Here is a 25,209-nt window from a genome sequence, read left to right on the forward strand (position 1 = left end):
GTGTAATTTTGTTTTACACTCTAAGAAAGTTTGCACCCTTTGGGGTGTATCTCTGCCGCACAACGATAATCGTCATCTGCCTTGATGCGTTTCCTTTCTTGAAAGCGCCGCGCCCTCTACTTTCCTGTCGGGAATATGCTATGTCATGCTGATAACGCGCATGCCGTTCGTTACTGGAAAATACCGGGCTCGCAGCGTTAAAGATAGGAAACGCATCAAGGCAGATGACGATTATCGTTGTGTGGCAGATATACACCCCAAAGGGTGCAAACTTGCTGGTGTGACGTCACGCTAGGAGGATAAATGGGGCTACAGCTCGGCTCCTCGCAGTGGTCGGCGCGCTGCCTTGTGCTATGTCGGATGATGTATAGCCATAAGGTTAACAAAGGGCAACCATGTCCACACCATCAGCCGAACCAAGGCGCTGCCAAGGGTATTGCTTTCGCAATCTTCCAGGCTTAACCAAGCTAAGCCTTCAGCCAATTTTTTAGAATGTACTCTATTAGAAAAATTTACACCCTTTGGAGCTTATCTTGTCCCACAACGATAATCGTTATCTGTCTTACCCGCGTTTCCCTTCTTTAACGCTGCGAGCCCGGTACTTTCCAGTCACGAACGGCATGCGTGCTATCATCAGTGTGACGCAGCATTTTCGACAGGAAAGTGGCGAGCGCCGAGTTTTCAGAAAAGGAAACGCAAGCAAGGCAGATGACGATTATCGTTGTGGGACAAATATGCACCCCAAAGGGTGCAACTGTTTTAAGAGTGTAGAGTGTACGCTTACACTCTAAAAATTTTTTACACCCTTTGAGTCGTATCTTGCCACACAACGATAATCGTCATCTGTGTTGTCCGCATTTCCTTTCTTTAACGCTGCGAGCCCGGTACTTTCCTGTATAAACGAACGGCATGCGTGTTATCTGGGGACGTATTCTGAAACGTTCGCCGCGGCGAAAGTTTCGCACTGGCCACGCCTCCGCCGTTGCGGCGCGCTCTGAATGGCTGCTTTGACAAAACCGGAAATTCAGGTGGCGCAAGTGAATTTCCGGTTTTGTCAAAGCAGCCATTCAGCGCGCGCCGCAACGGCGGAGGCGTGGCCAGTGCGAAACTTTCGCCGCGGCGAACGTTTCAGAATACGTCCCCAGCATGACATAGCATTCCCGACAGGAAAGTAGCGGGCGCGGCGTTTTCAAGAAAGGAAACGCAAGCAAGGCAGATGACGATTATCGTTGTGCGGCGGAGATACACCCCAAAGGGGGCAAACTTTCTTTAGAGTGTACTCGAACACTCTTAGAAAAATTTACACCCTTTTGGGCGTATCTTGTCCCACAACGATAACTGTCATCCGTGTTGCCCGCGTTTCCTTTCTTTAACGCTGCGAGCCCGGCACTTTCCAGTCACGAACGGCATGCGCGTTATCAGTGTCACGCAGCATTCTCGACAGGAAAGTAGCGAGCGCCGAGTTTTCAGGAAAGGAAACGCAAGCAAGGCAGATGACGATTATTGTTGTGGGACAAATATACACCCCAGAGGGTGCAACCGTTTTAAGAGTAAAACTCACAGTGCACTCTTACACACTCTAAAAACAGTTGCACCCTTTGGGGTGTATATTTGTCCCACAACGATAATCGTCATCTGTCTTGTCCGCGTTTCCTTTCTTTAACGCTGCGAGCCCGGTACTTACCAGTCACGAACGGCATGCACGTTATCAGTGTGACGCAGCATTCTCGTAAGGAAAGTAGCGAGCGCCGAGTTTTGCGTCACACTGATAACGCGCATGCCGTTCGTGACTGGGAAGTACCGGGCTCGCAGCGTTAAAGAAAGGAAACGCGGGCAAGACAGATGGCGATTATCGTTGTGGGACAAAAATACACCCCAAAGGGTGCAACTGTTTTTAGAGTGTAAAACGGTTGCTCCCTTTGGGGTGTATATTTGTCCCACAACGATAATCGTCATCTGCCTAGCTTGCGTTTCCTTTCTTGAAAACTCGGCGCTCGCTACTTTCCTGTCGAGAATGCTGCGTCACACTGATAACGCGCGTGCCGTTCGTGACTGGGAAGTACCGGGCTCGCAGCGTTAAAGAAAGGAAACGCGGGCAAGACAGCTGACGATTATTGTTGTGGGACAAGATACGCCCCAAAGGGTGTAAATTTTTCTAAGAGTGTGCACTCTAAAACAAAATTACACCCTTTGGGTTGTATCTTGCCACACAACGATAAGCGTCATCTGTCTTGTCCGCATTTCCTTTCTTTAACCCTGCGAGCCCGGTACTTCCCAGTAACTCGGTATGCTCGTTATCCGATGACGTAGCATTCCCGACAGGAAAGTAGCGGCGCGGCGTTTTCAAGAAAGAAAACGCAAGCAAGGCAGATGACAATTATCGTTGAGTGGCAGATATACACCCCAAAGGGTGTACCTTTGTCTACACTCTAAAAACAGTTGCACCCTTAGGGGTGTATATTTGTCCCACAACAATAATCGTCATCTGTCTTGCCCGCGTTTCCTTTCTTTAACGCTGCGAGCCCGGTACTTCCCAGTCACGAACGGCGTGCGCGTTAACAGTGTGACGCAGCATTCTCGACAGGAAAGTAGCGAGCGCCGAGTTTTCAAGAAAGGAAACGCAAGCAAGGCAGATGACGATTATTGTTGTGGGACAAATATACACCTCAAAGGGTGCAAACTGTTTTTAGAGTGTAAGAGTGTGCAGTTTCTGGACGTAAGTTAAATTTGGAGATATGCATTCAGTCATCTGGCAACAGCAAATCACGATGGACGTTTTTATTGTTTCCGTGTTTCTGTGGCAACCACATGACCACATCTCGGCGTACCCGGTTTGTCGTCCGCCGGTCTGCCTTGGCAATCTGTCCGTTTCCTTGTTGACCTCGGCGTGGTAGAAGTTGCTAGGGGCGTTCCTCATTGTATGTCGTTTTTTAAAAATATTAATCGCTGACAGCCGTAAACGTAAGGCGCCGATCCTCATGACGCTAAAAGTTACTGTAGCGACAGACAAAGCAGATCTGCTTTGCCGTCTCAAAGTTTTGATTCAACAGGTTGCTGATACTTTCGTTTCGTCAGGAAATGAATTCCTTAAAGTCGGTGTTTCCGGTAAGTGTCACCCAGTTTCAATAAACTCGTTTGCAGCGCGCGCGCACCGTGTTAATTGTGCAGTTCATGTGTCGTTTCTTTTTTTCAGGTGGGAGCATGGTTGGCATGCTCACGCAAGTACTTCCAGGTGTCAAGACGGATTGGCAGAAATGGCGGTTTTTCTTTTGCGACGAGAGGCTTGTTCCGCTTGAAAATACTGAGAACACTTTCGGCAGCTACAACGCACAGCTTGTGCCGAAGCTGTGTTTGAAAAGGGAACAATTTGTGATCGTCAACACATCGCTGCCACGTGAGGCCGTCAGTTCAATCCGCTCAGTCGTCTCTAGTTTTGTACGTAGTTGTAATTGCTCTGCTATTTTTACAGCCCCTGAGGCGGCCAAAGACTACTCCGAAAAGTTGAAAGTATACTTTGAGAGTGTCCCCGAGTTTGACCTGCTGCTGTTGGGAATGGGCCCGGATGGGCATACTTGTTCCTTGTTCCCTGGGCACAAGTTGCTTGAGGTGGGTGGCTGTATATCATACAAAGCTGTTTTTGACGCAGTTGTAGACTTCCTTTTCTCGAAAGGCAAAATTTCTTAACTTCGTGTATGATGCTGTTAATTGGGGTTTGCCCCACGTATTGCCTTCATTGAATTCGAATTCTGTGCTCGGCGCCCCGAGGTATTTGAAACGTTAATTTCTGCGCCCAAGTGATTTCGGCTGCATTTGATAATTATGAGTTTCCGAAGCTAGCGTAGGTAGGTGTATGATATAGTACGTGATGACACTCCTGACGTCATTTTACCTGACTTCAAAAAAGCGCTTGGTGCTTAAAGCTGTATTTTTACCTCCCCCCGGCCCTTCCCATCTAGTTGATTGGCTAATTCATAAAGATTCCTCTTGGCGCTCTTTGGTCATACCTGGCCCTTGCGCCACTAAACATCAAACATTCAAAGATTCCTCAGTAGTATGTATGTGTGCTTTCTCATATAAAATTTGAGTGTATTCTATGGGGTCAGATCTAAATGCTTTCAAAAAATGTGTATCCCGCCCACAGCGGCTGGATTTCGATGGTGGCGAAATGTGAAAACACCCGTGTACTTAGATTTTGGTGCACATTAAAGAACCCCACGTGGCCCAAATTTCCGGAGACCCCCTCTACTGCGTGCCTCATAATCAGATCATGGTTTTAGCACATACAATCCCATAATTCATTTTTATAGAAATATGTTTATTTTTTTTAATTAAAAGTTCCTAATATCATATTGTAATGCCATAGCAATGTGGAATATTGTTTTGGTTAAAGGTTTGTTGAAGCTTTTACTTTAATCAATAATTGAATACCTACATTTTTTTTTCTAGGAGAAAACCAAATGGGTGGCTGACATCACAGATTCTCCAAAGCCTCCTCCATGCAGAGTGACTTTGACTTTTCCAGTCATCAATTCTGCAAAGCTGGTTGTATTTCCAATTGCTGGTGCAGAAAAGGCCGACACTGTAGTTGTGAGTTGCTTCCTTCTCTCATTTGCTTGTAAACATTTGGATCAGAAAGAGTCATTGGGTATTGAAATCTAATTTCATTTGTTGTTATGGTGCAAAAATGGCTGTTGCACTACTTCTGAATTCTTCATTCTTTAGTTGCCAATCACATGCCATTTACCCAGTAGGATGAGTGATGTAAATTCAGCCCACACATGCTTTCTGTTGACCGAATGTATACCTTAATGTAGTGGTATTACTTCACAAGATATCGGTATGTTGCAGGCATTATAAGAGTGATCATCAATAGGTGAACAAGAGATGTCTTTGGAACCCTTTTACGATTGTACTTGTCTTTGTCAAAGTAAGCAGCTGCATGTAGTACTACAAAAACTTATTCTCTTAACCCCTATAGATGCGAATTATTTTGTGTATTGAAATATAGTTGTAGCATGTTTCTTGTACCTTTAGTGTCATTGAAAACAAGCCATAGCAGAACCAACTATGAACTTGAATTTTTAGGGGAGATTTGTTGCATCTGTACACCTCAACTATAAAAAAATATTTCAACTGTAGAAATGCCATCATATATTTCCCATGCAGTGTATGTTGAAAATGCCGAACTGCTTGAGAAATTTGCCTGGCGCGTTCTTATCACGTGCAAGGAACAAAAGAGTACCTGCTACATGGCTACACACTGGTGCATTGGCCAAACACCAAAAATGTGTTCCAACTCTCTTGTGCCATGCAATTTGTGCATATTTATTAATTTTCCTGCCTTAGATGAAGTTTTCTAGTGTTTACGAAACACATTTTAAATGTAATTATTTTCATTCATAATTCTGATGTCGAGGTGTTATTTTGGCATGCACAGTTGTACATAAGTCCCTGAAGAAGTCAATTTGTCAAAACTTCTATAATTGGTGTGCCAGTGGTCAAAAAACAAAAGAGAAAGATGATGAGAAAACACTGACTTCTGCAAACCTCCTCCATGCAGAGTGACTTTGACTTTTCCAGTCATCAATTCTGCAAAGCTGGTTGTATTTCCAATTGCTGGTGCAGAAAAGGCCGACACTGTAGTTGTGAGTTGCACAGAAAGGTAGCCACCTTTCTGTGCATGTGTCACTCACTTTTCTTTCTCCGCCTCCACATTCTTTTTTTCCTGTAGCATTACGTGCTTGCAATCAATATCTGTGTTTTGCTGGTCAGTGCCTGCTAGCTCTGCTAGCAGAGTGGCTATGCCACTTCACCTTGTTACAGTGGTGAAGAAAGCTCCATTTGAGGAAGATTCACTTCCAGGCCTAGACAATGCAGCAGACCCGTGGACAATCATGAGCGACAGGCTGCTAGAGTTTGATGAAGACAAAGGTCCTACCTTGTAAAAGTCAAAACCTATTGTGAAGCAAATGAAATTTAGGATGGCACCAAGAAGAAAGATTTGCTGGTAGCCATGCTTGGATCAAGGACTGTCATTGTTTTGTGTGGAAGACGTGTACTTGAGAAGCCAAACTGCTGGTTACTTACAATTCAGTTGTGAAAGCAGTGAACAAATACTGCGATTCAGTACTGCACAAGATTATGGAAACCTTCCAAGCTTTTTAACCAGAGTCAGCAAGATGGCAAGTCTCTTGATACCTTCCTTCTTGCTATGTGATATTTAGCACAGAACTGCAGTTTTTTGGTGATGCTGCATGGTGCAAAATGACCAGATCATGGGCAGAGTGTGGTTGAAGAATTTGCAATTGCTGGTTCTTGTGAAGAAAGATGTCCTTAAGAGAAAAAAAAATTTGGTCGCATAAGCTGCATAAAGTGCAGAACATGACACTCCCAACATGGGCACAAAATCTTGGCAAGTGCTGGCTCACTGAAGCTGCACTTATTACCAAAAAATTTGAGACCATGGTTGTGAAAGTGCTGCCACACCACTTTCAAGTTTATGTTATGTTCTTAGAAACCTTTGACATCCATAAATCATTTACTCGACAAAGCAGTTAATGCCACAGCAGTGTTGGTCATGGCTGTATGATGACAGGGATAAAAATGCTGTGCCACTTGCGCCAAACACTAACTTTGAATCAAGTCGCTAAATTTTGCGGGATGGTCGTGTTCAGTGGCAATCACACAGCCACAGCCCTAGAAGACAAGCTTATGCGTTATGCTGGAAAACGAGAATACTTTGTGCTATACAATGTGTTCATCGTCATCATCATAATGAGCCTATTTTATGTCCACTGCAGGACGAAGGCCTCTCCTCGCGATCTCCAATTACCCATGTCCTGTGCCAGCTGATTCCAACTAGCACCTGCAAATTTCCCGATTTCGTCGCACCACCTAGTCTTCTGTTGTCTTCTACTGCGCTTCCCTTCTCTTGGTACCCATTCTGTCACCCTAGTGGTCCAACGGTTATCTAACCTGCGCATTACATGACCTGCCCAGCTCCATTTTTTTTCTGTTAATGTCAATTAGAATATCGGCTATATCTGTTTGCTCTCTGATCCAAACCGGTCTCTTCCTGTCTCTTAACGTTATGACTAGCATTCTTCGTTCCATCGCTCTTTGCGCAGTCCTTAATTTCTTCTCAAGTTTCTTTGTCAGTTTCTAAGTCTCTGCCCCATATGTCAGCACTGGTAAAATGCACTGATTGTGTACCTTCCTTTTCAATGATAACGGTAAGCTTCCAGTCAGGAGCTCACAATGTCTGCCGTATGCGATCCAACCCATTTTTATTCCTCTGTGAATTTCCTTCTCATGGTCAGGGTTCCCTGTGATTAGTTGACCTAGGTAAGCATACTCCTTCACCGACTCTAGAGGCTTACTGCCAATCCCGAATTCTTGTTCCCTTGCCAGGTTATTCATCATTATCTTTGTCTTCTGCATATTAATCTTCAGCCCCACTCTTACACTGTCTCTGTTAAGGTTCTCAATCATTTGTTGTAACTCGTCTGCAGTGTTGCTGAATAGAACAATGTCATCGGCAAACCGAAGGTTGTTGAGGTATTCGCCGTTGTTCTTTACTCCTAAGCCTTCCCAGTTTAATAGCTTGAATACTTCTTCCAAGCACGCAGTGAATAGCATTGGAGAGATTGTGTCTCCTTGTCTGACTCCTTTCTTTATAGGTATCTTCCTACTTTTCTTGTGTACGATTAAGGTGGCTGTGGAATCTCTGTAGATATTTTCCAAGGTATTTACGTAAGCGGTCTGTACTCCTTGATTACGCAATGCCTCTATGACTGCTGGTATCTCTACTGAATCAAATGCTTTTTCGTAATCTATGAAAGCCATATAAAGAGGCTTACTGTACTCTGCGGATTCCTCGATAGCCTGATTAATGACATGGATGTCATCCATTGTAGAGAATCCTTTCCTGAAGCCTGCCTGTTCCCTTGGTTGATTAAAGTCCAGTGTTGCCCTTATCCTATTGGAGATTATTTTGGTAAATATTTTATATAATACTGGGAGTAAGCTAATAGGCCTATAATTTTTCAGTTCTTTAATGTCTCCCTTTTTGTGGATTAGTATAATGTTTTCATTCTTCCAGTTTTCTGGGTCCCTTACAGCTGATAAACATTTCGTATAGAGAGCCGCCAGTTTTTCGAGCATTATGTTTCCTCCACTTTCGTTAAATCGACTGTTATTCCATCTTCTCCTGCCGCTTTTCCCCTTTTCATGTCTTGCAAGGCCCTTCTGACCTCATCTCTAGTTATAGGAGGAGTTTCTATATCCTGTTCATTCTCGTCTCGAATTCGTGTTGTCTCAAATGGAGTTCTCCTGAGTCCTCTGGATACTCTACATATCGGTATAGAATTCTTCCGCTTCATTTATTATACCTTCGAGATTGCTGATGATATTACCCTGCTTATCTTTCAGTGCATACATTTAGTTTGTCCTATGCCAAGTTTCCTTCTCACTGATTTCACGCTGCGACCATTTTTTACAGCTTCCTCAGTGTTTCTCACATTATAATTTCGAATATCACTTATTTTTGCCGTGTTGATCAGTTTTTACAGTTCCGTGAATTCTGTCTTATCTCTCCAGTTAGACACTTTCATTCTTTGTCGTTTCTTTATTAGGTCGTTTATTTAGGAGAGCTTGCCTGCTGGTTGCCTTGGTGCCCTGCATCCCACTTCAATTGCTGCCTCTGAAGCCAGCCTAGTTACGGTTTCATTCATTCCCTCTGTGTCATCTTCATCTCTCTGTTCTAAGGCTGCATAGTATTTGTTTGCAAGTACCAGCCTGAATTTGTCTGCTTTTACCCTTACTGCCTCTAGGTTGACCTGTTTCTTGAACAATTTTACTCTTTCTCGCCTTTCTCACTTTAAATTGAGGTGAATCCTAGCCCTCACTAGCCTATAATCACTGCACTTTACTCTACCTATCACTTCTACATCCTGCACTATGTTGGTATCGGTAGAAAGTATGAAATCAATTTAATTTCCTGTTTCACCATTAGGGCTTTTCCAGGTCCACTTCCTGTTGCTACGCTTCCTGAAGAAGGTGTTCATTATTCGAAGCTTATTCCTTTCTGCGATTTCTACCAGCATCTCTCCGCTAGCGTACCTAGAATCGGCACTGTAGTTGCCAATTGCCTGTTCACCGTCCTGCTTTTTCCCCAATTTTGCATTGAAGTCGCCCATTACTACTGTATATCGAGTTTGCACTTTTCTCATCGCTAATTCAACATCTTCATAAAACTGATCTACTTCCTCATCGTCGTGGTTGTTGGATGTTGGAGCGTAGGCTTGTACTACCTTTTATCTATACTTCTTATTAAGTTTGATTATGACTACGGCTACCCTCACATTAATGCTGTAGAATTAGTCAATTTTGCCCGCTATGTCCGTATGGATTAAGAATTCTACTCTGTATTCCTTCTTATCTGGCAGACCTCTATAGCAGAGGACATGGCTGTTATTCAGTAACATATAAGCCTCACCAGTTCTAAACTCACTAAGGCCGATGATATCCCAACCAATGTCTGATAGTTCGAATGTTTTAATGTCTTACGCATTTACGTAATATGTAGACCAGCTAAAGATTATTTGAACTGGCACTTTTTTTATGGGGCAGTTGGGAAAAAAAGCCGCATTCTCAGCTGAATGAGGAACTCGTACGGTCTGTCATACACTTTAAGCTCGCTTGTACGCCCTATTGGTAAATCTGTGTTGACTAATGGCAAACACCATGTGTGTAACGTTAAAGTATATTTCGCATGTGCGTGTGAAACCTCTTGACCAGAAATATCCAATGGCAACCGTAACCATCACTTAAATTTGCACTGTGGGTACTCTGCATTCTGCACAACTTCACCATGCAAAATCAGTCTTGTCGCTGCAAAATGCAAACTGAGGATGTGAAGTTTCGGTTTTAGTTTACCATAGCAGCCTAATGGCATTCGTAATGGGTTGGAGGATATGCGAACGGCAGAAATTGAGTTCACAGCAGTGATTTTTACGAAGCGATTTGTGCAGATCGAGTCCGAAAATTTTAGGGAACCATTGTTTCGCATTCAAAATATCAGTTGCCATTTTATATTGACTTTTGGGGCAGTCCTAATAATCGAGCTTGTCCAAAATGTTGGTCGGCGACGCTAATCGGAAAGCCACTGAACACATTTTTTCTCTGTATTCTTTTCATAAATGTCAAGTTTCCTCTCTTCTTGCCGAGTTATGTGGATGTGATGTGTGGTGCGCGACATGGTGCGGTGATCGGGACGGTCAGGAGCTGACGACAAGGAGTGCGCGCGCCGAGACGGATTCCGTGCTGGAAGAAGGAAAACAACGACGCCGAAGAGCGTCCGGCACGAGAATGCGCGGCGCAACAAAAACAACAAAAAGAAAAGCAAATCAATTAGAAAAGACCACAGGGCGTCAGGCAGCCAATCCGAGAATGCCTAATCGGCCAGAGTGAAGAAAAAGCGTGGTGCGCTGGCAGAAGCGGGAGATGCGGGGGAGACGCAGGGGAGACGCCAGGAGAGTTCCAGGAAGCGACGGCAGGAGGGGGTCAACCACCGGAGCGGGCGTTGAAGACTGGCCGTCGGGTTCCGGACCCGAGCCACCAGGACTTCACCCGACCGGGGCCTCCTGCCAACCTGTTCCTGTGCGTCGCCTGTCTACCCGAGCGTGCCGCCAGCTGCTCAAGGCCGGTGAGCTTCTGTGCTCGTGGGTACGACGAGAACAGTCGGGCTACGGGCCCGAGTTCTACGCCAGCTGCCCGGCCAGAACGCCACCCCCGTCTGTCGTGCCGCCTGCTGCCCGAGGCCGGCGTTCGAGCTTCTGTGCCCGTAGGCAGGACAAGAGCAGTCGGGCCACGGGCCCGAGCTCTACACCTAGCTGCCCGGCCAGAACGCCGCTGCCGTCTGCTCGTGCCACCGAGCCGCCTGCTTTACTTCTCCGAGACAGAGCTGGCCAGTTCCGGTCGCCCGTTCAACCAACTTAGACCACGACCTTTGGTGAGACCGGCGCCACTCCTTTCACCAGCTTGTCGCAGCGTCGCAGCTTCGAGATTGTTATGTATCCCTGCCGTCGTGGCAAGCCCGGACTCGCGCACCACTTAGCTCCATACTAGCCCCAAATGTGTGTTTTGATGTGTATTTGAGTGTTTCTTTTATGTTTGCTATTTTCTTCTATTTATTTTTAAGCCTTCTATAGTTCCATTAAACGTTTGTGTGTGTGTTCGAAACATCACGTCGCGGACGCCAACTTGTGATGACCCTAATATGGGGCAAAGGTTCGTGTACTCAAAATGTTCTGATGGTTCTCTTAGGCGGAGCCTCCGAGAACCCAATTGAGGACAAAGCCGTTCGTTTCGAACACACACCGGTCTCACCAAAGGTCGTGGTCTAAGTTGGTTGACTGGGCAACCGGAACTGGCCAGCTCTGTCTCGGAGAAGTAAAGCAGGCGGCTCGGTGGCACGAGCAGACGGCGGTGGCGTTCTGGCCGGGCAGCTGGGTGTAGAGCTCGGGCCCGTGGCCCGACTGCTCTTGTCCTGCCCACGGGCACAGAAGCTCGAACGCCGGCCTCGGGCAGCAGGCGGCACGACAGACGGGGATGGCGTTCTGGCCGGGCAGCTGGCGTAGAACTCGGGCCCGTAGCCCGACTGTTCTCGTCGTACCCACGAGCACAGAAGCTCACCGGCCTTGAGCAGCTGGCGGCATGCTCGGGTAGACGGGCAACGCACAGGAACAGGTTGGCAGGAGGCCCCGGTCGGGTGAAGTCCTGGTGGCTCGGGTCCGGAACCCGACGGCCCGTCTTCAACGCCCGCTCCGGTGGTTGACCTCCTCCTGCCGTCGCTTCCTGGAACTCTCCTGGCATCTCCCCTGCGTCTCCCCTGCGTCTCCCCTGCGTCTCCCCTGCGTCTCCCCTGCGTCTCCCCTGCGTCTCCCCTGCGTCTCCCCTACGTCTCCCCCGCGTCTCCCCCGCGTCTCCCGCTTCTGCCAGCGCACCACGCTTTTTCTTCACTCTGGCCGATTAGGCATTCTCGGATTGGCTGCCTGGTGCCCCGTGGTCTTTTCTAATTGGTTTTTTTTTTGTTGTTTTTGTTGCGCCGCGCGTTCTCGTGCCGGACGCTCTTCGGCGTCGTTGTTTTCTTTCTTCCAGCACGGAATCCGCCTCGGCGCGCGAACTCCTTGTCATCAGCTCCTGACCGTCCCGATCACCGCACCATGTCGCGCACCACACATCACAGTGGAATACTGGCAAACATGCATTGGCCAACAAATTAACTTCGCATTTATTCTGTGCTACTCTGCAATGCCAACCGAATGCCACCAAGAATTTAAAAAACAACTGAGGGAATTATGCGAATGGCATTCACTGCGTGGTTGGCATTACTTTTGGAGATTGAGGGGCTTTAGCTCAATCTGCACGGTCCAGCCACCTGGTGGCGTAGAGCTGAACCAGCCAAAGAAAGAGCTAATATTGCTCTAACCAGGTGTAAAACATTTTAAACATTTACAAAAACAAGTTCACGATTACACTTCTGTGAAAAATTTACACCAGCAGCAAAGAATACCCTTTGTTACTGCTACTGTGTTTAGCCCTGTGGCACCAGGTCGCTGCACCGTGCAGACCATTCACGTTTACACCTCTGCTCATCCCGTGAAACGGCACGGTCAAACAGCCAGGCCCAGTCCGCTTGTGCTTGCGTTCACCTGACTACCAGACATGCGAAACACCATTGTGGTAGTAATCTTCTGGCATAAAGTGATGGCCACAAACACGCAAATCCTGGCGCCAATCGGATAGTGACAGTCTGATGCACTGCAGCCACTCCGCTTGTCTGCTGCCTTGCAGAGGGACGCGATGTCGTAGCTTGACATTGCCAGTCGCTATCTTTGTGGCCCACAATGTAACAAGGGCAAACCATTGTGCTTGCAAGAAGAAAGATTGAGATCAACACTGACCACGGAGCTCTCGTCAATACAGAGTATGTTGTAACACAAGCAGACGATACTTGTTTGATGCCGGAAGTGCTTAAGTGTAGCGAGAATTTGATAGTGTGCATTCTGTTTCTGTTACTTGCTTCTTATAGAAACAATTGAACTAGCATTCCACCTATTACGAATAACATTTGTTCACCATAAAGCTGGAAAAATTATTTGATGATGAGCCCTGGGCAGCCAATCGGACACCTCGCCCTACTAGCGTCATTGGGGCAACTTGCGTCAAATGGTCAGGGGCGGCTGAAAATTCAGCCGAGTGCCTTTTTGCGATCGGTAGCGATGTACATTTTTAAAACCTTATAATAAATTGCAGGCTTTACGTGGAGCACTTAGATCCATCAATTAATGATCAGAAGGACCTACCCGAAAGACTTGGCACGTTTGTACAAAATCGTCAAAATCATTTCAGGGTCCCTTTAACTGAGGAGTGCTTTCGTCATCGGGCAAGTACTTGAATGTCCCGGGGGAGTCTCTAATCATGTCCTGCATTTACCTCGATTTCTCAGTTATTAAGGCTCTGTTCGTGATAGTATTCACGCCTTAGAAACTTTAGAGCACTAATCCATCACTTTAGCTTGACGATATTTGCCTTTAGTGTCCCTTTAACATATGCAGTATCAGCTTTATGGTTGTGAAAAACATTCACATATGGAATAGCTACAATGAATGATAAGTGGAACCAGAAATGTATCATATGATGCGGCTCTCATTTTCTTAGATCCAGGTTAGGTCCTTCTGTTTTTCACATGTGATAACATTTACTAATAATAGTCGCGGAAGGAATTACGATGCCTCTGTACAGGTTGTATGAAAAAGAAAAAAAAATCTGTATGTGCACAATATATTTAACATTCATAAAACAACAACGTAAGGGTTAAGAGGTGGCATCAGGAGTTGATGTTGTAACCACGCATTAGCAAAATGAAGCATACAGCAAGCAAAAGAAAAAAGGATGAGGGGGGGGGGGGGAATTTGTCTGTGATCCAGCTTATGTTGAAAGGTATTGGTAATTGTAACTACCAAAGGACTTATGTGTAGGGTTTTTTTAATGCAATTATCATTCTTAGGATACTTCACGCACTTTCCTGGGTCTATTGTCTCTCTGCCAACTTGTGTCACTGGTCTAATGGAGGGTCTCCAAACTTTTTGGCCAGATGGCTGGATTGACGAGCAGTAGCATTGTTGAGGGCCAGACAATAAAAAAATGAATAAATATTAGTGAAAATAAGTTTTTAAACATGAATAACAATATTGGGCATTGACTAAAACCTTTGTCCCAATTATTCAATATGCTTTCTAAATATTTTATATCTTAGTTTTCTGCCTTCTCCTTTGGGAATGGAAATGACGTCCACAAAAGAAGCAAAATAATTATTTGAAGATTAGAATTTCTGTTTTACCGCCAAGTCTCTGTGGTTATATCGATCTGAAATATAAAACATTTGTGGTGGTAGACAAGCTTGTCTTTATTTCCAGGTACGATGTAGTTTTTTTGCTTATTCATAGTTATTCTGAATTGAAGTATCCATATGCCTTATAACTCCCGTATCCAATAATCCAATATGAAACATATAGAATCCCATATAAAGAAACCCCGCAGGGGCGTCTGCATCTGCAGGTGTTTGGTGAGTTGCACCACCACGTACCTGAGCACATGAGGGTTGGCCCCTCTCATGTGTAGCTTTGTGCAGCGTAACTGTGTCTAAGGAAAAAGGGGGTCCTGGGGGTTGAGCCGATGGCGGGTGTTCTCACCCTTAAGGCCCCCCGGCGGAGGCAACACACCTCTTCGGCCTTTACTTCACATAGACGGCGCCTCCAGACTGACCTATCTGGAGGAAATCGGCAGTCGCCTTTTCCTGTCCTCCTCTTCAGTCTTCATCTTTCTCTTTTTCTTTTTCATTGTTCCTGCCTTCTTTTCACTTCTTATCACTTCCAAATTTCCGGGTAGCAAGGGTTAACCTTGTGTGACATAATCAAACTAGGTTATATCATATTTTGTTATAGTAGTGTCGTACAACTGGCGCTTGCAGGACCTCTCTTTCACAAGTTGTGTCCTGTGTTCTGTGTTTCACAGCAGTGTCCCCTTGTAGGGCTGCATGGTGGGTGGCTGGCATTGCTGCCGAAACAGGAATTCTTATGGCTTTATCTTTCTCTGTGCTTCCTGATCGCCCCTCAGAAGAGGGGGCACACTGAAGAAGTATGTATTTAAATTTTGTGGCAAACTAACAGGGAACTTTCTACGCTACCATGTAGTCCATAGTGAGAAACTAGAAAAAACAGTGAGAATTATCTCCTTTTCTGGTTGCAAAGTGCATGAAATAGACCATTGGCACAGTCTATAAAGCTACGACGTTGGCCAGCGGTGACCTCCTCTTGGAGCTCCGCTATAAGCAACAGCATGAGAAACTAAAGAATCTAGTAGCATTTGGAAACGTACCAGTCAGTATAACCCTGCACCGCACAATGGACACCACCCGTGGTGTCATCTCAGATGACGTCTTGATGGAACTGGCTGAGACCGAATTATTAGAAGGCTCGAGTGACCAGAATGTCATAAATGTAAAATGAATCAAAATTAGGCATGATAACAAGGAAACTCAAACTAAACACCTTATCCTCGCATTCGGTACAAGTGTGTTGCCTGAGACCATCGAAGCAAGCTATGTAAAGATCCGGGTGAAGCCATATATTTCCAACCCTCTCAGATGCTTTAAATGCCAGAGATTTGGCCATAGTTCACAGAACTGCCACGGCTGACTGGCATGTGCTAAATGCAATGTGCATGAACATCCAACTGAATCTTGCGAAAACACCCTACATTGTGTCAAATGTGATGGGGAGCTCGCCGCCTGCTCATGGTCCTGCTCATCACGGAAAAGAATAAAATCCTCATATTTAAAATCAAAGAGAATATATAATTTCAGGAAGCACGCAGGCAGGTGCTTGCGTGCTTCCTGTTGAACCTGTTGAAAAATAGCTTTGCTAAAGTGGCGCATTGGGGGGCAGCACCACAATAGCCTTTGGCGGATGTCCTGTCTACCCACAGTGAGCCGACGGTGAGTCCATCCACCCCTTCGGTGGCTGCAGCTAGCACTGCTCCGCCGTTCGAGAAGAGACTTTCCACCTCCGGGCTAGTGGCCTCAATGGTCTCACCACTCCAAACACTAGACACACTGCTCCAAAGAGCGGGTGTCCAGCGCTTTGCTAAAGGCGATCGACACAACTCTTGTGCAGATGGTGTAGCCTGCGCTGAAGAAATGGCGCGAGTCTCAGGACAGCACCAAAATAGACAAACTCTGCATCATGGGGCCTGGAAAGGGCTTTCTACAGTACTTTTTACAGCAGTATGCCATATTTTGCAAAGACGGTGATGAGGCTAACGCCTCATCCAGTGGCGTAGCAATAGTTATAGACGAGTCTAGCTTTTCAGCATTTACTGCTACAGACACCTCTGGAGGCAGTATCAGTAAAGGCAATTCTTTTTAATAGACTGGTTACTGTCTGCTCTTCATATATCAGTACTAATTATAAACTCAGTAAGATTTCTATGGCCTCATTGACCAGCTTCCACAGCACTATGTACTTGCTGGGAATTTCAACACTCGCAACACTCTTTGGGGAGACTCCCGGTGCGACAAGAGAGGTCGCCTTATGAAAAATGTTCTTATAAACTCTGGCTCATGTCTCCTTAATAAGAAAGAACTAACCTATTACAATCTCTGTCACAATAGCTACTCATCTATCAACTTATCGCTTGAATCTTCTACACTTTTTGCTGTCATAGTATGGAATGCTATCCCCAATCCTGGGAGCGACCATTTTCCTATAATACTGAGCCTGATAAAGCAACATCACTTTCCTCTGCATGCCCCTCAGTGGAAGGTGGCCTCTGCCGATTGGGATAATTTTAAAGAATCCACTTCCTTATCACAGGACTTTACACACGATTTTAGCATAGATGCTGCCATTGCATATTTTACTGCTTTTATTGTAGGTGCTGCAGAAAAGTTCATTCCACAAACAAAGGGCCATTCATGTAAGACACGTGTTCCCTGGTGGAATGAAGACTGCAGAGATGTACGAAAGAGACAAAATGAGGCACGGGGTAGACTTCGTTGATACCCTTATGTGGAAAATCTAATCAAGTTAAACAGATTAAATCACAGGGACGAAGGATGCGACGACAAGCGAAGAGGGTCAGTTGGGAGAAGTTTCTCTCTGGAATTAATTCCTATACACAGGAAACAAAAGTGTGGAATGGACTTAGAACGTTAAAAGGGCAGTCATCCCACCTTTTGCCTCTGGTAAATAAAGCTGAAAATAGGTTGGAAGACCAGGCTAATGCTCTTGGGGAGCACTTCGAGCACGTCTACAGCTCCATGAATTATACACCGTCATTCCTGAAACACACAGAACAATTAGAACGCATGACATTAGATTCTAAGTGCAGACAGATCGAACCCTACAATGGCCCATTTACTATTGCCGAGTTAAGAGCCTAAAAAAATTGTCAGAGCTCTGCTCTGGGACCTGATACACTGATGTACGATATGGTCAAAAACCTCCACATAGACACCCACATGAGTCTGCTCACAATCTTTAATAGAATATGGGCTGTTGGGTACCTTCCATGCTCATGGAAAGAAGCAATTGTCGTTCCGGTTTTGAAGCAGAGAAAGGACCCTTCTTTACTGACAAACTATCGCCCAATAGCACTCGCAAGTTGCCCGTGCAAGCTATTTAAAAAAATGATTAATGGCTGTCTCCTAAATTTTCTCGAATCAAGCAAAATGCTGGATCCATATCAGTGTGGCTTTAGAGAAGGCTGGTCAACAACTGACCATTTGGTACGCATTGAGGCAAATATCCGTAACACTTTTGTTCATAAGCAGTTTTTCTTGTCCATATTCTTCGACATGGAAAATGCCTACGACACGACGTGGTGCTTCAGAATGTTGCGGGACCTGTCCGAGTTGGGTATTCGGAGGAGCATGCCGACCGTTATAGAAAGCTGTCTATCTAACCCTACTTTTCAAGTTAGAATTGGCAATGCTCTGTCCAGATGTTTTATCCAGGAAAGTGAGGTTCCGCTGGGTGGAGTACTTAGTTGTACACTTTTTATTGTAAAGATGAATTCCTTGCAATTATCCAGTCCATGCAGTATGTTTTATTTGGTATACATTGACGGCATACAGATAGGGTTTAGATCGTGCAACCTGGCAATCTGTGAGCGACAGGTTCAGCTTGGTCTCAACAGAGTGTCTAAATGGGCAGGTGAAAATGGCTTTAAGCTGAACCTGAATAGAAGCTCTTGTATTCTTTTTACATAAAAGAGAGGATTGAACTCTGATCTTGACGTAGAAGTGCATGGACGCCGCATACCTGTAAGCGCTGAATACAATTTTTTAGGTATTATACTAGACCCAACGCTTACTTTTATCCCACACATAAAAAAACTTAAGAACAAATGCCTAAAAACAATGAACACTCTTAAAATTTTGTCACACACCATGTGGGGTAGTGATAGGGAATGCCTCATGAACCTCTATAAGAGCCTTGTACGTACACGATTAGACTACGGTGCTTTAGTGTATCAGTCTGCTACACCCAGTGCCCTAAAGGGGCTGGATCCTGTCCACCATCTAGGCACGTGCTTGGCCACAGGTGCTGCTAGGACAAGTCCTGTTGCAAGCCAAGCTTGCCTCTTCCTAGAGGCAAGTTTGCCCCTTCCTAGAGGCAAGGGAGTGGTCGCTCCATCTACAAAGGACATTCATTCCCCAGCTTCATGTATTTTCTAAAAGTAAATGCCAACTCTGAACACCTATGCTATTTAACCATAAATGACGTGACGAGTGCCACACTGTTTCACAATCGACCTGCAGTGAGAGAGCCTTTCTCAATGCGTGTGCGGAGCCTCAGCAAAGTAGGTGCACCACTTCTTGAACATTGTCTCATGCCTCCAGCAAAGCTGTTAACGCCATCCCAGTGGCAGCTCACAAAATGTGACACATCGTTTATTCGGGTTACTAAGGATACCTGAGAAGCACAGACTAAGATGCACTTCTGGGTGAAATACACATGCCCGGAGTATTGCACTGTCGCATCAAACTCGAATGGCGGTGTGCCTTATGCAGCACTCAGACCATCTTTTTCTGAATCCAGTGTTCTGCACAATGAAATGAGTATCGTTACAGCTGAGGCATATGCAGTACTATCAGCTGTCAAACATATTAGTAATACGAAGGTACCAAAGCCATCATATACACTGACTCTTGAAGTGTTCTAAGATCCTTAAGTTTATTTCATGAAAGTAAAAATCCGGTACTAAATGACCTTTATTCTCTCTTGTGTGTCACACACATGTTTAATCAGCATGTCACAATATGTTGGGTCCCTGGACGCATAGGCATCGAGGGCAATGGGCTCACTGACGAAACCACCCCATCAATAGTAACAAAACACACCAGCCCGTTTGTAGCAGTCCCTGCCATAGATTTGAAGCCCTTGCGAAAGAAAAAGCTTAGAAGCTATTGGCAGCATTCATGGGACTGAAACTTCTAATAAGCTTCATGTTATTAAGCCACAGCTAGGGAATTGGCCACCAATAATAAAAACACAACAAACCAAGGTCATCATGTGTCAATTGAAAATCGGGCACACACTCTTGCCTCTTGACCGGCGATGACCCACCTATCTGTTGTAAATATGACACATTGACTGTCCTACACGTCTTATTGGAATGTCGTGAAATAGAAGCTCAAAGAAAAAAAATACTTCCATTTACCATACCCTCAGCAAATACCACTCCATCTAGCAATGTTTCTTGGCATCGGGCCACTTTTTGATAGCAAGTCAGTTTTAGCCTTTTTAAATGGTGTATCTTTACTGCATGTTATACACACAAGTGAACCATTTGACAGCCTCTTATGGGAGGCTGCTGCTGCGATTACAGTATTTAGAGCATGTGCTTCCCTGCCCTTGCGTACAAGGACCTGCATGAGGCATTAGTGCCACTCGAATATTCTTAAATCTCATTCTCACAACCACTTCACAGCATATATATTTTGTTTATAGCTCGCCTCACTTGACATAGTTTTAATAAAAATACAGTATTTTTTACACATTTTACAGCCAATGTTTTAGGCCACTATACAGCCAAGGTACATGTATATCATTTGCTATTGAACACATCATCACATACCTCATACTCTTTCCTGGCACTCTTTGGCCATTATTGGCCCTTGCACCATTAAACCCCATACATCATTATTAAAACCTGTTCTTCCCCAATGTTATGTGAGGTTATTGGATATAGTAGTTATGGGGAACACAGGGCTTTTTAAGTAGGGTTGTACCTACACAAAGCAGATATCTACAGGACATTGCAGTGGTCTGGGAAATGTCACTATTATTAGAAAAGGTCCTGTGTTTGGCTAGTGTGCTGTTACTGTAACACAGGCATTTCTGCAAATTCAGGGGGCTGCCTTTCATGAATAGTGTTTGTTTCAACAGTGTGTAAGCGTAGGCAGGTGGTGTAGCTTTGCCTGGAATAAAACAGCACAATACTCGGGATAGAGAGTGCTCATGTGGTTTCGTCTTGCTCTGCCCTATCTATTGCACTATATTACCTTTGATAATGTTTGCGTTTTAAGATTTGCCAGGCAGGTTGACTTGTGTTGGTTGCACGGTAAGCTTACTTTAATAAAATGCGGCTTGGAAATGCTTCGCAACTATGCATTCGAAAAACTGCCCTGTTTGTTTCTTTACATTCTCCATGATCACTGCCATACAGTCCTAATATATGTATTTTGCTTGTATGCTATTTCTGAACAATAGTCGTCACTGTACTGGATACCTTACTTCTGAGGAAGGCAAGCTACTTCAAGAGGACTTGAAGGAAACCACTAAATACAGGATAGTGTTGAGAGGATACAAATACGGCACTGTCACCACTGTAACCATTTCATCACCATCCTGTAGTTACCGTTGTTTTCTTCAAGTTCAGCAATATACCAACCAACCCAATTCTACAAGCTACTGTTCTTCAAGATATCTTCAAATGCGCAGAAGCATTTTTGGGTGGCACACTAAGCAAATATTTTAGCACGGTTGAATTGAATAACCTTGTTGAAAGATAAACCATGTATGAACCACTAAGAAGTTACTTGATAGTTAATCAACCAAGTCATCCAACGCTAAAAACCAATCCTTTCATCATAGGTTTTCAGGTGGAGTAAAATAAACAAGCAATCTGAGGCAGGTGGTTACAAGCTATGAATGTAGGAACTCTCTATTCAACTAATAACCACATTTTATAGTTTGGACACAAAACACAAAGAGCATGAGGACCTTCTAGAGTGCATAGGAACCTTGCAGTATTTATAGAGAACAGGAGCTGAATTGAAATGGCACAGACATCAGTGACAACGTACGACACTACTGAAACGAGACACAAATACAGTATTGTCACATTGTACTAATGGTGAAGTACAAATACTGCGTCACAACACTAACCCTTTATTGGGCAAACCTGTGCATAGCCGCGATCACAGTCGGCGATCGTCAGAATCTGATCTGTAGGTCAAGCGCGTCGGCATGAGCAGGGGAGCTTCCGATGAAACTCCACATGAAGTAAGTGGCTCCCTGGGTTGATGGAGCTGGGGCTGTCATCGTGGCTGATGATTTGATCTTGATTTTTTCTCCGTGTGGCTCCTTTTAAGTTTTCCTTCTTCCCGCGCACTGTAACAGATTGGAACAGCCTGCCATTATCACAATTGATAAACACCGATTCTATTGAACGCATGTGTCTTTAATACTAGGGGTATTGCCATGTCGGCAAGCCTTACTGTTTCCTTTTTCTTTTTCTTTTTTACACGTGAATTTTGCTTGATACTTTCCTGACCTTCCTTGTTCTGTTGTTTTCAGTATTTTGCAATGGTCGCTCGTTCAATTTCTGGTATTTTTTTTTCCTCTCTCGATAGTGGTTGCAAGTGCTCATATATGCGTGTGCTACTGTTCTAATGTTTGTCGGGTTGTCTTCCTTCAGCGTACCTTCTCTTAATTTTATTAGTCGTCGCTTTCATTTTAGTTTTATTCTGATATTTTCTTCTGATATTTACAAATGTTGCATTGCTTCTGTATTTCTTTTTCATGTGTGCGTGTGTATGTATATATATACGTACATATGTAAATATTTATGTATTCTGCCCCTCCTGCTTGGGCCCTCATTTGGGCCTGCAGTATTGTATAAATAAATAAATAAATAAATAAATAAATAAATGAATAAATGAATAATTCCGTGCACCGGGAGCAAGTTTTGTAGCCTGCGACTTGTTCGATGGTCCGACCTTTGCGGTTGGGGCTTGTGCTTTTGGCTTTGCGGGTGTGTCCGGAACATAAACGTTGACGCACCTCCAACAGATGCCACGTAGTAATAGCCACAGTAACAGAAACTGTGAGCCCCGACACACTCATTATTGGGTGAACCTGTGAACTGAAAGAAAAAAAAGCACGTCACGCACAAAGCACAGCGATAGCAGCGTGCACAGTCGACGAAATCTGAAATGCAGGTCAAGCGCGTCGGTTTTAAAGCGAATAGCTTTCTGTGGTTCTTTCAGCCATTTTCATGGTAGGTCGGTGGTACGACTGTGTTCGGACTTGGCCGAGGGAAGGTGAGGAAACGTGCCAACGGAAAAGAAAAGCGCATGCTCTCACAGGCAGGGGAAGAAAATGGAAGGGGGCGGGGGAGCGTAGCGACGACTCTTCAACTTAGGTGGCATTTTAGCACACTAATTTAGGGTGGTTTCCTTTCTACTAATACAAATTTGCATTTTCAGAAAGTGCTTCACGCAAAGGAAGGAGAGCCGCGCCTTCCAGCGTCGCTGGTTCAGCCCACCAAAGGCGATGTCGTCTGGCTTTTGGACAGCGCGGCCGCTAGCAAGCTGCCCAAATGATGCCTTTTCATGACACTTTTGTCTTTAATTAAGCAACGCGTTGTGTTTGTGCCTCAGAATGGGGCATATTGGACTTCCAATAAAAGTTTTACCTATAATGATATTTCTTTTATTTCTGTCTGAAAGGAAAATGTACGGTTGTGGTACTTGTCTTGCGGGCCAGAATGGCCACCAGACACTAATCCGACATTTGTGGCGCAACACTAGCGCTTCCCTCCTAAATAATGCAAAAGTATTGTAAAAGCAAGTTACGGACAATATGCCTTCTAAATCAAATGATTTCAAATCTTTAAGCACCGTCACACATTCCGCAACCAGGCTGGAAAACATACCTGGCGCCGTCTAAATGTCTCCAGTTAATGTATTAAGTTTCACACTCCTTCACGTCTGCACTCCCATTCGTCTTTTTTTTTTTTTTTGACGTAAAACATGCTATTCTATTATCGCTTGTATCTTTGCAACCGTACTACCACGCGCCTTACTTTGGTATCGTTGCGTATAGCAAAGAAGCCGTTACTCGATCATGTTTCGCGTGCGTAGATTGCGCAGTTGTCCCGCCATGCATGACGCAATCAAAGCTAAATTTAGCCTCGGCGTTGAGAGAGGCATAGTTCGGCAGTACATTTGTCGATGCGAGTGGGAGTGGTCGCGTTTAAGGGCCTACTACTGATGGATACGTACTCAGCCATAGTAGGTATCCATCAAACTCAAACCTGTGCTCATCCAGAGTCTACAAGTGTACAATTCTTTTGCAAAGTTTTTATACTTGCTCGGCTACACCACCAGTAGGGGGGGGGGGGGGGGGCTCATTTCTTTACACTAGTGCGCAAACACTACAAAACAGACGGGCCCACTACGGATAGGGAGTCAATTGGACCGTAAGATCCCCACTAGCTGTAACAAGGGTAATTTCATGTCGAACGAACCAGCGGTTTTTTTTTTTTGTTTTTTTTTTCGATGCGAAAGCATAAAATGGCCCATTGAGCGAAAAAGTCGGCCTCTGTAGCACAGAAACGGCATCTAAATTCCCATTGGCTGCGACGCCACATCACGAACGCGCCTCGACGGAGCAGAGCGGGCGAATCGGAACATCTGCTGAGCGTTCATGTTTAACCTCTTATTTTCCTTCCTTCCTTCCTTAGGTTTTTTTTTTACCATTGCGGATTTTATTGAAAAATAAATGTATGTATTGGCGGCTGCGCGCAACTGTTTGCCACACTAATTCATATTTTTTTATATTTATTTATTTTTTGCCGAATCCTGGCGCCGCCACCTTCGACATGTAGGGTCCAGGAAGGGCGTGAAGAGACTCGGGCAGGGGGCAGCAAACGGCGATGCCAATTCGCGTGCACCACCTTTGATCATGGCGAGCCCATTACGAATGGGGAGCGAGCACGATTGCAAGATTAGATCGTAGGACCAACACCAGTTGTACCGTAACTTCAGCATGTTAGCTTTCTAATGCGTGAATAAATATTCGCATGACTTGGGCATCGCTGTGTAGAGTTAAGAAACACTCGACCATGCATGTGTCGCGTGCGCAAATGGCACCTTTCAGCGGCGTGTCAACTATTTCTCGAGAGGTGGGGCAAACCCCAAACGATCTGACCTCCCCTCTCTCTCTCTCTCTCTAATATATATATATATAATGCGAATTATTAATACAATAAGTGAAAGAGCCTGGACATGCGTCTGTCGGTTATACTTATATTCAACAGACATAGACCTATTTATCATCACACATGGTGAACCATGCGGGCCCGTGAAATTCTTTGTATTTGCATTTAATTCTTGCAACTACATAAAATCTCGAAATAATACAGGTACAAAAGGCAATACCTCGCGGAGGCCCGCATTCCGCCCAGTAGCAGCAGTACAGCTAGCGTACATAAAAAAATGCGCATTTGCCATAAACAATTGTAATAATTAAACAAAGAATGCCGGTTCAACTACGATTCGTTCCGTGACGCCTTGAGTGACTACATGACTAAAGAAATGTGAGGTTTTTCGGTTGTCGCACCATGCTTTCTTGTACTTTCACTATGTTTTACAACTTATCGTCACGTTAGTACAGTTATGTCGTTGTGTTTAATTACCCTTCCGTCGGAATGTCGCGTTAGTTACTTTTCTGTCTTTTTTTAAGATCTTTAATACTGTTTACCACTCTGGTCTTGCTTATTACACGACTTCATTGAACATACTCTGTGTGATTCATTCCTTGTTATTGTTTTTTTACTAGTGAATCGTGAACT

The 25,209-nt window shown here is 44.8% G+C and overlaps 1 protein-coding gene across 1 annotated transcript; it reads left to right on the top strand.

Moving 5' to 3' along the window:
• The first annotated feature begins 2,734 nt into the window (after positions 1 to 2,734).
• Positions 2,735 to 23,055, top strand: Pgls (6-phosphogluconolactonase). The gene is made up of 5 exons (XM_050193882.3): positions 2,735 to 3,105; positions 3,194 to 3,394; positions 3,470 to 3,606; positions 4,447 to 4,587; positions 22,841 to 23,055. The coding sequence occupies exons 1-5, from the start codon at positions 2,979 to 2,981 to the stop codon at positions 22,955 to 22,957; spliced, it is 723 nt and encodes a 240-aa protein (XP_050049839.1). The 5' UTR covers positions 2,735 to 2,978; the 3' UTR covers positions 22,958 to 23,055.
• The last annotated feature ends 2,154 nt before the right edge of the window (positions 23,056 to 25,209 follow it).

This window comes from Dermacentor andersoni, chromosome 1 (assembly GCF_023375885.2).
Source record: "Dermacentor andersoni chromosome 1, qqDerAnde1_hic_scaffold, whole genome shotgun sequence".
Taxonomy (NCBI): domain Eukaryota; kingdom Metazoa; phylum Arthropoda; class Arachnida; order Ixodida; family Ixodidae; genus Dermacentor; species Dermacentor andersoni.